The 15,269-nt window shown below is 49.4% G+C and overlaps 1 protein-coding gene across 1 annotated transcript in view; it reads left to right on the forward strand.

The window, feature by feature from the left end:
• Nucleotides 1-14,222, forward strand: part of LOC138522068 (proteasome subunit beta type-8-like) — a 29,253-nt gene extending 15,031 nt beyond the window's left edge. The window contains exons 2-6 of the mRNA XM_069635306.1: nucleotides 281-424; nucleotides 2,592-2,703; nucleotides 6,117-6,246; nucleotides 11,587-11,791; nucleotides 12,138-14,222. Of these exons, the coding sequence (XP_069491407.1) occupies nucleotides 2,645-2,703; nucleotides 6,117-6,246; nucleotides 11,587-11,791; nucleotides 12,138-12,226 (483 nt within the window). The 5' untranslated portion in view covers nucleotides 281-424; nucleotides 2,592-2,644 and the 3' untranslated portion in view covers nucleotides 12,227-14,222. The remainder of the gene's footprint in view (nucleotides 1-280; nucleotides 425-2,591; nucleotides 2,704-6,116; nucleotides 6,247-11,586; nucleotides 11,792-12,137) is intronic.
• The last annotated feature ends 1,047 nt before the right edge of the window (nucleotides 14,223-15,269 follow it).

Here is a 15,269-nt window from a genome sequence, read left to right on the forward strand (position 1 = left end):
TTGGTCTAGTGCGTATAGATGACTTTGAGGGTAGCCTATCTATAGTACCTAGAAGAGCCTAGGAGGGTACCTTCACTTTTCACACAGATGATCTGATCACACAGCAAGATCAAAGATATGTTCCATGTGCTAATCTATTCTCATGCTTTTTTTGGTGGTTTGGGGGTCTCCAGCCAGTAACAGCAGGCATCCACCCTGGTTCCTTTACTGGTTCTGTGTGATACTAGTAGGTCTGTGATGACAGGCCCAATACTCATTACGTGTCCTTCTTTCTTACCAGCCTGCTCACTTCCTCCAGTCGTGCACAGAGGGTGGCAGTGGTGCAAAACTCGAGCTCTGGCATGGGACCACCACCCTGGCCTTCAAGTTCCAGCATGGGTGGTGGTGGCGGTGGATTCCCGGGCCTCCGCAGGGAGTTATATTGGTGAGTGACATCTTCTTCCCTCCTCTCTTTATCCCCAGGTATTGGATCATCTTTGGGTGACGTTTCCCATTCATCCCTTTACATAACAGACACAGGCCTATGACAGAGGTGCTATCCTTCGGGGTACAGAGACCTTACTGGCTCAGGCAGCAGAAATATCCCTGAGGTTACAGAAAATGTACTAGCCCCCGCAGCAGAACCATACCTCAGGGTACAAAGACCTTACTTCCTCAGGCAGCAGTCCTATCCCTCAGAGAACTTACTGGCTCAGGCAGCAGTCCTATCCTTCAGACACCTTACTGGCTCAGGCAGCAGAGCCACCCCTCAGGGTACAGAGACCTTACTGGCTCAGGCAGCAGTCCTATCCCTCAGAGACCTTACTGGCTCAGGCAGCAGTGCCATCCCTCAGGGTACCGAGACCTTACTGGCTCAGGGAGAAGATCTAACCCTGAGTTTACACAGAGCCAACATGCCTAGGGCCCCCACTGCAGAGCAACCGTTAGGTACCACAGATCTTACAGACTCAAGGCTCAGCCAGCAGAGCTATCCCTAGGGTTATACCAACCTCAGGCAACAGACCTACCCTCAGGGCTTGCAGATTACAGGCTCAAGCCTCAGCAGGGCTATCTCTTGGGATGTACAGACTACTTAGGTGTAGGCAGCAGGTGTAACCCTCAGGTTATGCATATTCGATGCAGAAGGCTCAGACAGCAGAGCTATCCGTGGGGTTACACCCACCATCAGGCACATGCAGAAGATCTAACCCTAAACAGGCACAGAGATATCCCTGGGGTTACACCCACCATACAGGCACTTGCAGAAGATCTAACCCTCAACAGGCACAGAGCTATCCCTGGAGTTACACCCACCATACAGGCACATGCAGAAGATCTAACTCTCCACAGGCACGGATTATCCCTGGGGTTACACCCACCATACAGGCACATGCAGAAGATCTAACCCTCAACAGGCACGGAGCTATCCCTGGGGTTACAGCCACCACACAGGCACATGCAGAAGATCTAACGCCCAACAGGCACAGAGCTATCCCTGGAGTTATACCCACCACACAGGCGCATGCAGAAGATCTAACCCCCAACAGTTACGGAGCTATCCCAGGGGTTACACCCACCACACAGGCACATGCAGAAGATCTAACCCTCAAGAGGCACGGAGCTATCCCTGGGGTTACACCCACCATACAGGCACATGCAGAAGATCTAACCCTCAACAGGCACAGAGCTATCCCTGGGGTTACACCCACCATACAGGCACATGCAGAAGATCTAACCCTCAACAGGCACGGAGCTATCCCTGGGGTTACACCCACCATACAGGCACCTGCAGAAGATCTAACCCTCAACAGGCACGTAGCTATCCCTGGGGTTACACCCACTGACAGGCACATGAGAAGATCTAACCCTCAACAGGCATGGAGCTATCCCTGGGGTTACACCCACCATACAGGCACATGCAGAAGTTCTAACCCTCAACAGGCACGGAGCTATCTCTGGGGTTATAACCACCATACATGCACATGCAGAAGATCTAACCCTCAACAGGCACGGAGCTATCCCTGGGGTTACACCCACCATACAGGCACATGCAGAAGATCTAACCCTCAACAGGCACAGAGCTATCCCTGGGGTTACACCCACCATACAGGCACATGCAGAAGATCTAACCCTCAACAGGCACAGAGCTATCCCTGGGGTTACACCCACCACACAGGCACATGCAGAAGATCTAACCCTCAACAGGCACGGAGCTATCCCTGGGGTTACACCCACCATACAGGCACATGCAGAAGATCTAACCCTCAACAGGCACGGAGCTATCTTTCAGCTAACACATATCCCACAGGCGTGACTTTAAGAGGGCGCATTTCTCCATCATGATACACGACTCTTAGAGGCTCAGCCTCAGATAGCAGCACTATCCCTCAGGATACATCGATCATACAGGCTCAGGCCTCAGACAGGAACATTATCCCCCAGGTTACATGGATCATACAGGCTGAGGCCCCAGCAGTGATATCCCTTGGGTTTCATTGATATTAGAGGCCTTTTTCCTGTTACCATTTCCTGGCTCCCCTGAAGTGCACTCTCCATGGAGTACTTGTTCCGCACTCCGTAACCCCCTGATTTCATCTCTTTCTCACCTGCAGCCAACACTCAAGTTAACAAGGTCATTGAGATCAACCCCTACCTGCTAGGCACCATGTCTGGGAGTGCGGCCGACTGCCAGTACTGGGAGCGGATGCTGGCCAAGGAATGCAGGTAAGAGCCCCCCCAGCCATTTGCCCATTCACCTGAGGGCCCCCTCCTGGCACACATGCAATGAAACACCCTCTGAGACATCTGTGGACCCTTACACTAAGGAACAGACCCTTCATCTAACTGATGGCCTCTGATTCCCCCCAAGAGCAACGCACTATCTAGTGCATGACCTTTGACTCACAAGAACTGTCCCCTCATCTGATTTATGACCACTGACTCCTAGGAGCAACACCCTATCTAGTGCAAGACCTTTGACTCCGAAGAACTGTCCCCTCATCTGATTTATGACCACCGACCCCCCCCCCCCGAGACCAGTGCCCTATCTAATGCATGACTTTTGACTCCTAGAACTATCCCCTCATCTGATTTATGACCACTGAGCCCACAAATAACAGCAACATTTCTACTGCATGACCTTTGACTCTCAAGAGCTGTCCCCTCATCTGATTTATGACCACTGACCCCCCCAAGAGCAGCACCCTATCTACTGCATGACCTTTGTCTCCCAAGAACTGCCTCTCATCTGATTTATGACCACCGACCTCCCCCAAGAGCAGCACCCTATCTACTGCATGAACTTTGACTCCTAGAACTGAGATTGTGGAGTATGGAAATGTCAAAGTGAAGAACATTGAAAACCTAGAGCAATCCACGGGCAGGGAAGGCCCCCTTTTACTGGTAGAACATTGTTGGTTTCTTCTACACTTTGGAACTTTATGATGAACTTTGGAAAGGAGCTGCAGGTAATCATCTAAAAGACATGTTCCCCTTCACGCTATATTGAGTTTATTGTGTCAGGGTCAGGTTAGGATTTTGGACACAGTATGGAGACCATGTTGTTTTGGATATTCTGACACTGTGAGAAACCTGAAGGAACTCTCACAACTACTCCCCAGGGATCTTCTGTTCAGGTGGCCAGGAAATGGCCATCGCTATTGGATCCCGACCCTGGGGGTGGACGAGCGAGGGAGGATCACCTGAGCAGAGGGTCCTTGGGGATTGGGGTGAGAGTGCCAGAGTGCGAGACATGGTATCTCACCTTTTCCGATAGCAGCATTCCTTACCCTCCCTTAGCCTTTCTAGGATATTGTTATTCCTAACCTAACACCCCTTCTGACTGCACCAAATACTGAGACGAGGAAGAAGCCTCATAGAGTAATGCATGACATCTATACAAAACACCACTATAGTACTGGGATGAAGAAGAGGGATCCTGCGAATTACAGAACTGAAGGTCAGGCATGTCACACTAATTGGCCTAAGTGGAGTCAGGCAAACCAGGCAAAGAGGTCACGCCTGAATCACCTTAATAGGATTCAGTTGTATAAAAGCTGGACTGCAAGAGCGAATGCGAGAGATGGCAGGGGGTGAGCAGCAGAGAAGGCCAGAAAGACCGTTGAGGACCTGACGAAAGTGGGACGTGAGAACTCTGAAAAGCTGCAGAGCAGGGTGCTCTGCAGAAGCGTGGCGAGGGAGCCATGTCTCCAGGGAGCTGGCAAGGTCAAAGGAAGGGAGCCGTGTGCCAGAGCGGCCCTTCGTGCTTGATTTTGCAAGTGCTCGTTCCCCTGGGCGGAAAGGCTGGCTCAGGAGTGTCTGAGGGGCAGATGGTGAGACCTTGACCTCAGAGTGAGAGAAGCCGTGTATGCAAAGGAGCCCAAGAAACAACAAACAAGACCAGTGAGTCTCCATGAATGAAAGAGACTCGGTACGCGTGCATGAAAGACTGACAGGATACATTGTATTGGAGTGGTCTCGTGCAACCGGCATGTTCTCGAAAGTCTCAGATTGCTGAAAACTAACTAAACCGATGAAGATAGTAAAACGCAAAGAACTGTGTGAAAAGCTAACATCAGAGTAGTCACGTAGAAGAGGAATAGTACGTGTTGAAAAGTCTCGGAGGATTCGGAAAGTGTGAAACCTATGAAGGAGCTGCCGAGGGGAGCAGCGAAAAGCAAGCAAATAAGGAAAGCAGCATACTAAAGACTGCGGAGGGGAGCAGCGAAGTGTGAGCAAATGTAAAGATTAATTAAGGTGATGCTAAGCTTGAGTAAGAGCCACTGGTTGCGTGACCTGTAATGGGTGGACCGTGCAGTCTATCAACTACGCCAAGACCAGAGGGCCCGACAACGATCAGAAAGGAACCTACCCTAGCTTGGGCAAGGGAGTCAGAAGCTCCTAATTGAAGTTGCTATTTTGAACTTGGGGAAGGAAACACAAAGTCTGATTGAACTATTGTGAATCCAGGTGAACATTGATATATTGAATGCAAGTGTACATTGTGAAGGGAATCCAAGTGGAGTATGTGAAACCTACAACTTGAAGAACTATATCTTGAACTTGGGGATGGGAGCCAGAAGCTTCCCCAGACTTTATTTTAGAGACGGGTAGGATTTCCACAACCCTCTCGTTAATTTATCAATAAAAGTTCTTAACAATCACCATAATGCCACTGAGTCCGAGTCTTACTCTTGATCTCTTACTGTACATACAATAGGAGTATTTCTGACTGTCAATCTTGGAATGTAATGTATATGGTCAGTAAGACAAGTGTAATGCCCGTATAATGACTGCAGTATATGCTGGAAAAGATCATGATAAATTAACATTGTAACAGGTTTAAAAAGAGGCTGTTTGCAATGTTAGTGCAATTAAATAATGCCCTTCTTTTAACATAGCTTATTTTTCTGAGAATACACAGAATTTCATCTATGAAAATATCGTTCCTTCTTGGAAAGGGTAACACTGGGATTAAAACCAATGATCTGTTTCTTCTGTGAGTACCAATGAAATGCTCAATTGTGCATGCCGGCCACTGAATGGCAGCCCTCATAATTAACAAAACATAGAAAATAACAATCACATCTGTAGACCCTGCAGCCTGGTCCTCTGGTCCCTTGCTAGGTCTATCAGAGCCCCCCTCTCCAGAGCCTATGTATGTCCCCATTTACCCCCCCTCTTGTAGACAATGCACTCTGAGTGTGATTGTGACATTCCTGCAGGACACATAGAATGACAATGTATGTCTCCAAATACCAGGCTGCTCACCTCCTTGGAGGAGGCCCAAACCACAAAGCCTACACATCCACAGAGCTGTCCAATACGTGTTCTCTCATGTGTCCTCATGAAACCGTAGAACTCCCCGCTAGCTGCTCTGACCCGTAAACCCTCGGTACTGTCCAGTACACCTTCCCTCCTAAGACCTCTAAAAATGTTACAGTACTATGTTGAGCGCCTCCTGTGCAGGACTTTAGCCAATCTCACCATAGTGATAGGACAGACTTTGGGGTTTCCTCCAGACATGAGCTCCAGATGCAAGAAGCCTCACTCCCCACAAGTATCAGGAAGTCTGGAGACGACCCCCTTCCAGGGCATACCACTTTGGCTCAGGTGTTAACAAATTTCTCCCATTCTAGGCTGTACAGACTGCGGAATAAGGAGCGGATCTCAGTCTCGGCCGCCTCAAAGCTGTTATCCAACATGATGTGTGAATATCGGGGCATGGGGCTGTCTATGGGCAGCATGATATGCGGCTGGGACAAAAAGGTGAGTGGAAGGGCCCCCCACCATGGTTAGTGTAGAATGACTCCAAGCAGGTACCCTCATCAACACCCTACCACGGTCATTGCAGATTGAATCCTCATCAACGCACGACCACAGTAAGCCAGAAGTCCCTCATGCAGGTACACTCATCAACTCCCACCGCAGTCAGTGCAGATTGACTCCATGCAGGGGCCGTTCATCAACCAACAGTCAACCACGAGAAGCACAGAATTACTCCATGCAAGGACCCTTTCCCCAGCACCGACCTAAGGGAAGCACAGATTTACTCCACGCAGGGACCCTTCACCACCACCCACCCATGAGAAGCACAGAATTACTCCATGCATGTACCCTTCTACAACACCCACCCATGAGAAGCACATAATTACTCCATGCAGGGACCCTTCACCACCACCCACCAATGAGAAGCACAGAATTACTCCATACAGTGACCCATCTCCACTACCCACCCATGAGAAGCACAGAATTACTCCATGCAGGGACCCTTCACCACCACCACCCACCCATGAGAAGCACAGAATTACTCCATGCATGTACCCTTCTACAACACCCACCCATGAGAAACAAAGAACTACTCCATGCAGGGACCCTTCACCACCACCCACCAATGAGAAGCACAGAATTACTCCATGCAGGGACCCTTCACCACCACCCATCCATGAGAAGCACAGAATTACTCCATGCATGTACCCTTCTACAACACCAACCCATGAGAAACAAAGAACTACTCCACGCAGGGACCCTTCACCACCACCCACCAATGAGAAGCACAGAATGACTCCATGCATGGACCTTTCACCACCACCCACCCATGGGAAGTGTAGAATTACTCCACACAGGGACCCTTCACCACCACCGATCACCGGAAAGCACAGAACTACTCCATGCAGGGACCCTTCTCCAACACCCACCCATGAGAAGCACAGAATTACTCCATGCAGTGACTCTTCACCACCACTGCATTGCTGGTCACCGTATTGCCGCTCTCTTCCCCAACCTTCAGTGCTATGTGGATGACACACAACTAATTTCAGGCCCCCTTCTCCTTCTCACATCTCTGTCTGTCTGCTATCCAGGAGTGGTGTGCCGCCAATGATCTCTGCCTTAATGCCAGTAAGACCGAGATTCTCCTCATCGGCACACCCGCTCCCTCCTTTCCTGTCACTCTCTGGCCAGCCTCTCTTGGCCCTCTTCCTGCTCCCACCTGTGAGGCTAAGAACCTCAGGGTCATCTTTGACCCCACACTCTCCTTCTCTCCTCACATCTCTGATGTCTCTAAGAAGTCACACTACCAGCTACACCTCCTCAGAGGTATTCTTCCTTTCCTCTCCTTCCCCCAGAAGCTCACTGGGCCTCATTACAAGTCCAGCGGTAACCGTGCCGGTAAACAGGCGGGTTGCCGCCAGACTTGCAATATTTACTGGCACCTAGCTTGCCGGAAACACCGGGGGATTACGACCCTGGTGTTCCGGGAAGTCAGGCGATGGAATGGGGATTACGGCGCTTCGTTGAAACTCTGCGGGCGGGACGCCACCCGCCCGCAGAGTAGTAGTGTGCCGGTCTAGTAACCACCATGCTGGTAGACTTACCGGCACTGTTGTTACCGGACCGGTACACTTATAATGAGGCCCACTGTCTCCAGAGCTCTGGTTCTCTCCAGGCTGGACTACTGCAACAGCCTCTTTCTAAATCAGCCTGCCTCTACTCTTCGCCCTCTGCAACTCATCCAAAACAGGACTGTGAGACTCGTCCTTGGCCTCAAGCCCAGGGATCGTATCTCTCCAGGACTGAAATCTCTGGACGGGCTCCTAGTGGCGGCGAGGATTAAGTTCAAAACCCTCTGCATTGTCCACAAGGCCTTCTGTGCCCTGGGGCCTCAATACCTTCAACTCTCTCTTCCTAAATATCTTCCTTCTCAAGCTCTTCGCTCATCCGCCTCCAACTCCCTCAGGGTTAGTCGCTTCTCTAAGCAACGAGTTGGTAGTAGATCTCTTTCTTCTGCTGGGGCCTCCCTCTGGAACAGCCTCCCTGCCTCTCTAAAACTTGGAGGAGCCTGAGAAACTCAGAAAGAAAATCTGCAGCGTTTTCAAACACAACCGCATTGTGTTTCCGCCTGCCGTGGCTATCCCTTTGGGTCTCCGGTGCTCCCCCAGGAGAGCACCGGAGACCCAAAGTGAAAGCAAAGGCAGGCAGAAACACAACATGGTTGTGTTTACATGCCGCAGTGTTTCTGCCTAAATCTGCTTTCCCATTTGGGGCTCTAGGGCTCCCCGTGGGGAGCCCTAGAGCCCCAAATGGGAAAGCAGATTTAGGCAGAAACACTACGCGGTTGTTTACCGCAATGCTAAATGCTGCAGTGTTTCTGCCTAAATCTGCTTTCCCATTTTGGGCTCTAGGGCTCACCGTGGGGAGCCATAAAACCCCAAATGGGAAAGCAGATTTAGGCAGAAACACAATGCGGTTGTGTTTGAAAACGCTGCGGTTTTTCTTTCTAGGTTTCTCAGGCTCGGAGGAGCCTGAGAAACTTAGAAAGAAAAACCGCAGCGTTTTCAAACACAATAACGTTTTATTTAAGTTTGCAGTTGCTTCAAAAGCTACCGCAAACGTAAATACAACATTTTTAAAGCTGCGGTTTTATTTCTACGTTTTCCGGGCTCCTCCAGCACGGAAAACTTAGGAAAAAAAACGCAGCTAGTTCTTATTTTAAAAAATAAATAAGTAGCACTTACCGAGATGCAGCTGCAGCTTTTCTGCCTGTAGTCTCTGGTCCGCGTCCTCCGAGTCCCGGCACCAATGAAGGAAAAGCCACCTAGTGGTAGCTTTTGTTTACTACAGCTGGCTGGCTTTTCCTTAATTAGTGCCACAAAAGCAAAAGCCAGCACAGGCGGGCATCCATTTCACAAAATGGATGCGCCCATGTGCTTGCTTTTGCACATTTTTGAGCTTGAATTGCTCAAAACTTTACATAGAGACTTCGAAAAAAAAATGCCAATAGTTTTTTTTTATATTGCCTATCTATTTTTTAAATCAAATTTTTTGGGCGAACCATTCCTTTAATACAGGTGTAAATATCTGTGTATCAATATTACAACATATCTCGCTTGCACTGAATTATGTTCTGTTTATATTTGCTGCATTGAACTGGATTCTGCCATGCTCGTGTTGGTGCCTTCCACTGGATTCTTTCACGTTTACATTTGCTGCCTTGCACTGGATTCTGTTCTGTGTATATATGCTCCCTTGCACTGTATTATGTCCTGTGTATATTTGCTGCCTTGCACTGGATTCTGTCATGCTTATGTTGGTGTCTTGCACTGGATTCTGTCATGCTTATGTTGGTGTCTTGCACTGGATTCTTTCATGTTTACATTTGCTGCCTTGCAGTGGATTCTGTTCTGTGTATATATGCTCCCTCGCACTGTCTTCTGTCTGGTGTATATTTGCTGCCTTGCACTGGATTCTGCCATGCTTATGTTGGTGTCTTGCACTGGGTTCTGCCTTGCTTACATTTGCTACATTGCAGTGGAATCTGACATTCTTGTGTTGGTGCCTTGCACTGGATTCCGTCATGTGTATGTTGGTGCCTTGCACTGGATTCTGCCTTGCTTACATTTGCTAAATTGCACTGGATTCTGCCATGCCTGTGTTGGTGCCTTGCACTGGATTCTTTCATGTTTACATTTGCTGCCTTGCAGTGGATTCTGTTCTGTGTACACATGCTCCCTCGCACTGTCTTCTGTCCTGTGTATATTTGCTGCCTTGCACTGGATTCTGTCATACCTATGTTGGTGTCTTGCACTGGTTTCTGCCTTGCTTACATTTGCTACATTGCAGTGGAATCTGACTTTCTTGTGTTGGTGCCTTGCACTGGATTCTGCCATGCTTGTGTTGGTGCCTTGCACTGGATTCTGTCATGCTTGTGTTGGTGCCGTGCACTGGATTCTGTCATGCTTGTGTTGGTGCCTTGCACTGGATTCTGTCATGCTTGTGTTGTTGCCTTGCACTGGATTCTGTCATGCTGGTGTTGGTGCCTTGCACTGGATTCTGTCATGCTTGCGTTGGTGCCTTGCACTGGATTCTGTCATGCTGGTGTTGGTGCCTTGCACTGGATTCTGTCATGCTGGTGTTGGTGCCTTGCACTGGATTCTGTCATGCTTGTGTTGGAGCCTTGCACTGGATTCTGTCATGCTTGTGTTGGTGCATTGCACTGGATTCTGCCCTGTTTATGTTTGCTGCCTTGCTCCAGTTCTGCACTGTGTATATGTGCTGCCTTGCACTGGATTCTGCCATGCTTATGTTGGTGTCTTGTACTGGGTTCTGCCTTGCTTACATTTGCTACATTGCACTTGAATCTGCCATGCTGGTGTTGGTGCCTTGCACTGGGTTCTGTCATGTTTACATTTGCTGCATTACACTGCATTCTGTCATGCTTGTGTTGGTGTCTTGCACTGGGTTCTGCCCTGTTTATATTTGCTGCATTGCACTGTATTCTGTCCTGTGTATATTTGCTGCCTTGCACTGGATTCTGTCATGCTTATGTTGGTGTCTTGCACTGGGTTCTGCCTTGTTTACATGTGCTGCATTGCACTGGATTCTGTCATGTTTACATGTGCTGCCTTGCACTGGGTTCTGACTTGTTTACATTTGTTGCCTTGCACTGGATTCAGCCATGCTTATGTTGATGCCTTGTACTGGTTTCTGTCCTGTTTATACTTGCTGCATTGCACTGTATTCTGTCCTGTGTATATTTGCTGCCTTGCTACAGTTCTGTCCTATATATATTTGCTGCCTTGCTCCAGTTCTGTCCTGTGTATATTTGCTGCCTTGCTCCAGTTCTGTCCTATATATATTTGCTGCTTTGCTCCAGTTCTGTCCTGTGTATATTTGCTGCCTTGCTCCAGTTCTGTCCTGTGTATATTTGCTGCCTTGCTCCAGTTCTGTCCTGTGTATATTTGCTGCCTTGCTCCAGTTCTGTCCTATATATATTTGCTGCCTTGCTCCAGTTCTGTCCTGTGTATATTTGCTGCCTTGCTCCAGTTCTGTCCTATATATATTTGCTGCATTGCACTGTATTCTGTCCTGTGTATATTTGCTGCCTTGCTCCAGTTCTGTACTGTGTATATTTGCTGCCTTGCACTGGATTCAGCCATGCTTATGTTGGTGCCTTGCACTGGTTTCTGTCCTGTTTATATTTGCTGCATTTAACTGTATTCTGTCCTGTGTATATTTGCTGCCTTGCATTGGATTCTGTTTTATGCCTCTGCCAGCTGTCTTGCAAACACTTCTGTCCTGGCACAAACCCCTGTGGCTCTTTGTTTCTAGGGCCCTGGGCTGTACTACGTGGACGAGGCTGGGACACGTCTCTCCGGGTCTATATTCTCCACTGGTTCCGGGAATAGCTACGCCTATGGGGTTCTAGACAGCGGCTACCGGTACAATCTCTTGGCAGAGGAAGCCTACGAGTTGGGACGCCGAGCCATCGCTTACGCCACACACCGCGACTGCTACTCCGGTGGTGTTGTCAACTGTAAGTCTGGGTGGTACTTACCATCCTCTTGGGTCTGAGCAGGGCTTTGATATGGAGAGTGTAGGGGTCATTTTATTGAGCATGGGGTCGGACTAGTTCAGAAGAGGATGGGAAACCCTTTTCTAAACCACCACTGGTAGTGTGGGAGTTATTTGTTCATGCTGAGAACTCAGAATGATTCAGCGTGACTGATATTCATAATTCATGGTCCATTCACAGAAATTGTGTATTTTGGCAAGTCTTTCTGATCACAGACCCTGCTTGTCTTCTTGTGCACTGGGGAGGGGGCACGTCTATAACCCAGAACAAGGTTGTTCTAATCCAGGGTATTCTGTTCTTTTCAAAGTGTACCACATGCGGGAAGACGGATGGGTCAAAGTCTGCAAGGAAGACGTCAGTGACCTTCTGTACCAGTACCAAGCTGAGAAACATTGAAGGAATGTACCAGTACCAAGCTGAGAAACATTGAAGGGATGGACCAGTACCAAGATGAGAAACATTGAAGGGATTTACCAGTACCAAGCTGAGAAACATTGAAGGGATGTACCATTAACAAGCTAAGAAACATTGAAGGCAATTGCCTGCTCTACTCGTCACAGGATCGTGGCGTAGGAGTTCCTGCATCCTATGCAGTCCTTTTTCCTCCAGTACTCTGGACGCCATTCTACACATAGTGTGCAATGCTTCCGAAGAGTGACACACATACACTCCTTTCCTATGCTTTGCACAGGCTTCATAATGGCATGGAGCTTCTTGCCTGCACCTCTCCCTCTATGCCTGGTCGACATGCTCCCCTGGCATGGAGCTTCTTGCCTGCACCTCTCCATCTATCCCTGATAGACATTCTCCCCTAGCATGGAGCTTCTTGCCTGCACCTCTCCATCTATGCCTGATAGACATGCTCCCCTGCCTTGGAGCTTCTTGCCTGCACCTCTCCATCTATCCCTGATAGACATGCTCCCCTGGCATGGAGCTTCTTGCCTGCACATCTCCATCCATGCCTGGTTGACATGCTCCCCTGGCATGGAGCTTCTTGCCTGCACCTCTCCCTCTATGCCTGGTCGACATGCTCCCCTGGCATGGAGCTTCTTGCCTGCACCTCTCCATCTATGCCTGATAGACATACTTCCCTGGCATGGAGCTTCTTGCCTGGACCTCTCCATCCATGCCTGGTTGACATGCTCCCCTGTAATGGAATTTCTTGCCTCCATCTGTGCCTGATCGACATTCTCCCCTGTCCTGGAGCTTCTTGTTTCCATCTATGCCTGATGGACATGCTCCCCTGGCATGGAGTTTCTTGTCTCCATCTATGCCTGATTGACATGCTCCCCTGGCATGGAGCTTCTTGCCTGCACCTCTCCATCAATGCCTGGTAGACATGCTCCCAGGGCATGGACCTTCTTGCCTGCACCTCTCCATCTATGCCTGATTGATATGCTCCCCTGGTATGGAGATTCTTGCCTCCACCCCCCATATCTATACTTTCTCATGCATAACTACGTCTCAGGGATTCTTGTATCCATCTATGTATTGCCCTCGCACTACCATGGCGTGTAGGTTATTGCATCTACCGCCTTATTTGTCTCTCACCCACCCGCTACTATGGCATGGAGGTTCTCGCTTCAACCTGCCTGTGAGTGCTTTGCCTCCTTGCTTCCTGCCACCTAGCAGCCAGCATTCCTCCTCTGGCCCACATCACTCCCCAGGTCTGTGTTGGATCCTTCTTCACTCACCTTTTCCAGTACTGCTGAATTCCCCCCAACTCTGTCCCAGTACATGAGATGCTTTCAACTTAATGTCTCGCTCTGCACCTGAACCCCGCCCCTTCATCATTGATCTTCTAAGCAGCCATGACCCCTCCTGGATTCAGATGGGATTTCCCTGGACTTCCTATGCTCCGAGCATCGGCTTCCTCCACATTTCCTCTGCAGGTTCCTCTCTCATGCCTGGAATGGAGAGATGAGGTCCTATTGTGCTCCTGATTGTCCTCTGTAAGGATGGGCCTCTACGCTGTCCTCTTACCTGAATCCTCCATGTACGGATGGGCCTCTAGTCTGCTTGTACTCCAACCTGAAGCCCTCTTGAATGGATGGGCCTCTGGTCTGGTTGTCCTCTCACCTGAATCCTTCATGTACGGATGGGCCTCTGGTCTGATTGTCCTCTCACCTGAAGCCCTCTTGAATGGATGGGCCTCTGGTCTTATTGTCCTCTCACCTGAATCCTTCATGTACGGATGGGCCTCTGGTCTGCTTGAACTCCATCCTGAAGCCCTCTTGAATGGATGGGCCTCTGTCTGATTGTCCTCTAATCTGAACCCTAATGTATGGTTGGGCTTCTGCTGTGGCTGATCTCTCCATGCTATGTTAGAAACACTATTTCAGGCCTGGTCCATGCTGAATTGAACAGTACAAATAAAACAATTAGAAATATATCACCTGTGATTCCTCTGCTTTCATAAAAATGAATCAGGATTTGAGACTGCGTTTAACCCTTTCATGTGCCATCGGGTTCAGACAGTGGATCACAAGTCTTCAGGAAAAGGCCCCTGGAAGTGCAGACTGGCAACATGCGTGTCGATGTAAAGGGCAGGTTGAACATTTTCTTTAGAGGTCTTAAATGTTGTGTACCATGGCTTGTGTTTAGAATTTAGATCTTGGTGCCGGTAGGGGGGATACCCCATCTGGACATCAGAGGGAAGCTTTTTCCACCTCTCCCCAAGAAGGCACACACCGCATTCAAGGCATATCCCCATGTTCTTGAGGCAGTCCCTCATAAAAGGTCTCTCAGGGGTCGAGCTTACCAGTATCAACACTCTGCCATCTCGCCACCTATTCACCTAGAGAGATGTGAGATTCCCACACTTGCAGAAAGCGGTAGGATTCCTGGCCTAAACAATTATTAAGTGCCCCTGCTGGGTGTGACAGCGGGATCCCAGGCCTAAACACTTATTAACGGTGCTGGGTGCAGGAACCTGTCCTAAATACTAAGTACCACAGCTGGGTGTGAAAGCAGGATCTCAGACTTAAACACTTATTAAGTGTCACAGCTGGGTGTGACAGCAGGAGCCCAGGCTTACACACTTATTAATGGTGCTGGGTGCAGGACCCCAGGCCTAAACACTAAGTACCACTGCTGGGTGTGATAGCAGGATCCCAGGCATAAACACTTATTAAAGGCGCTGGGTGCAGGAACCTGTCCTAAACACTTATCAAGTACCACAGCTGGGTGTGGCAGCAGGATCCCGGGTTTAAACACTTATTAACGGTGCTGGGTGCAGGAACCTGTCCTAAACACTTACTAAGTACCACAGCTGGGTGTGACAGCAGGCTCCCGGGCCTAAACACTTACTAACGGTGCTGGGTGCAGGACCCTGGCCTAAACACTGTACCACAGCTGGGTGTGACAGCAGGAGCCCGGGCCTAAACACGTATTAAGTACCACAGCTGGGTGTGACAGAAGGATCCCAGGCCTAAACACG

This window comes from Ambystoma mexicanum, chromosome 13 (genome assembly GCF_040938575.1).
Source record: "Ambystoma mexicanum isolate Mex_15411 chromosome 13, UKY_AmexF1_1, whole genome shotgun sequence".
Lineage (NCBI taxonomy): Eukaryota > Metazoa > Chordata > Amphibia > Caudata > Ambystomatidae > Ambystoma > Ambystoma mexicanum.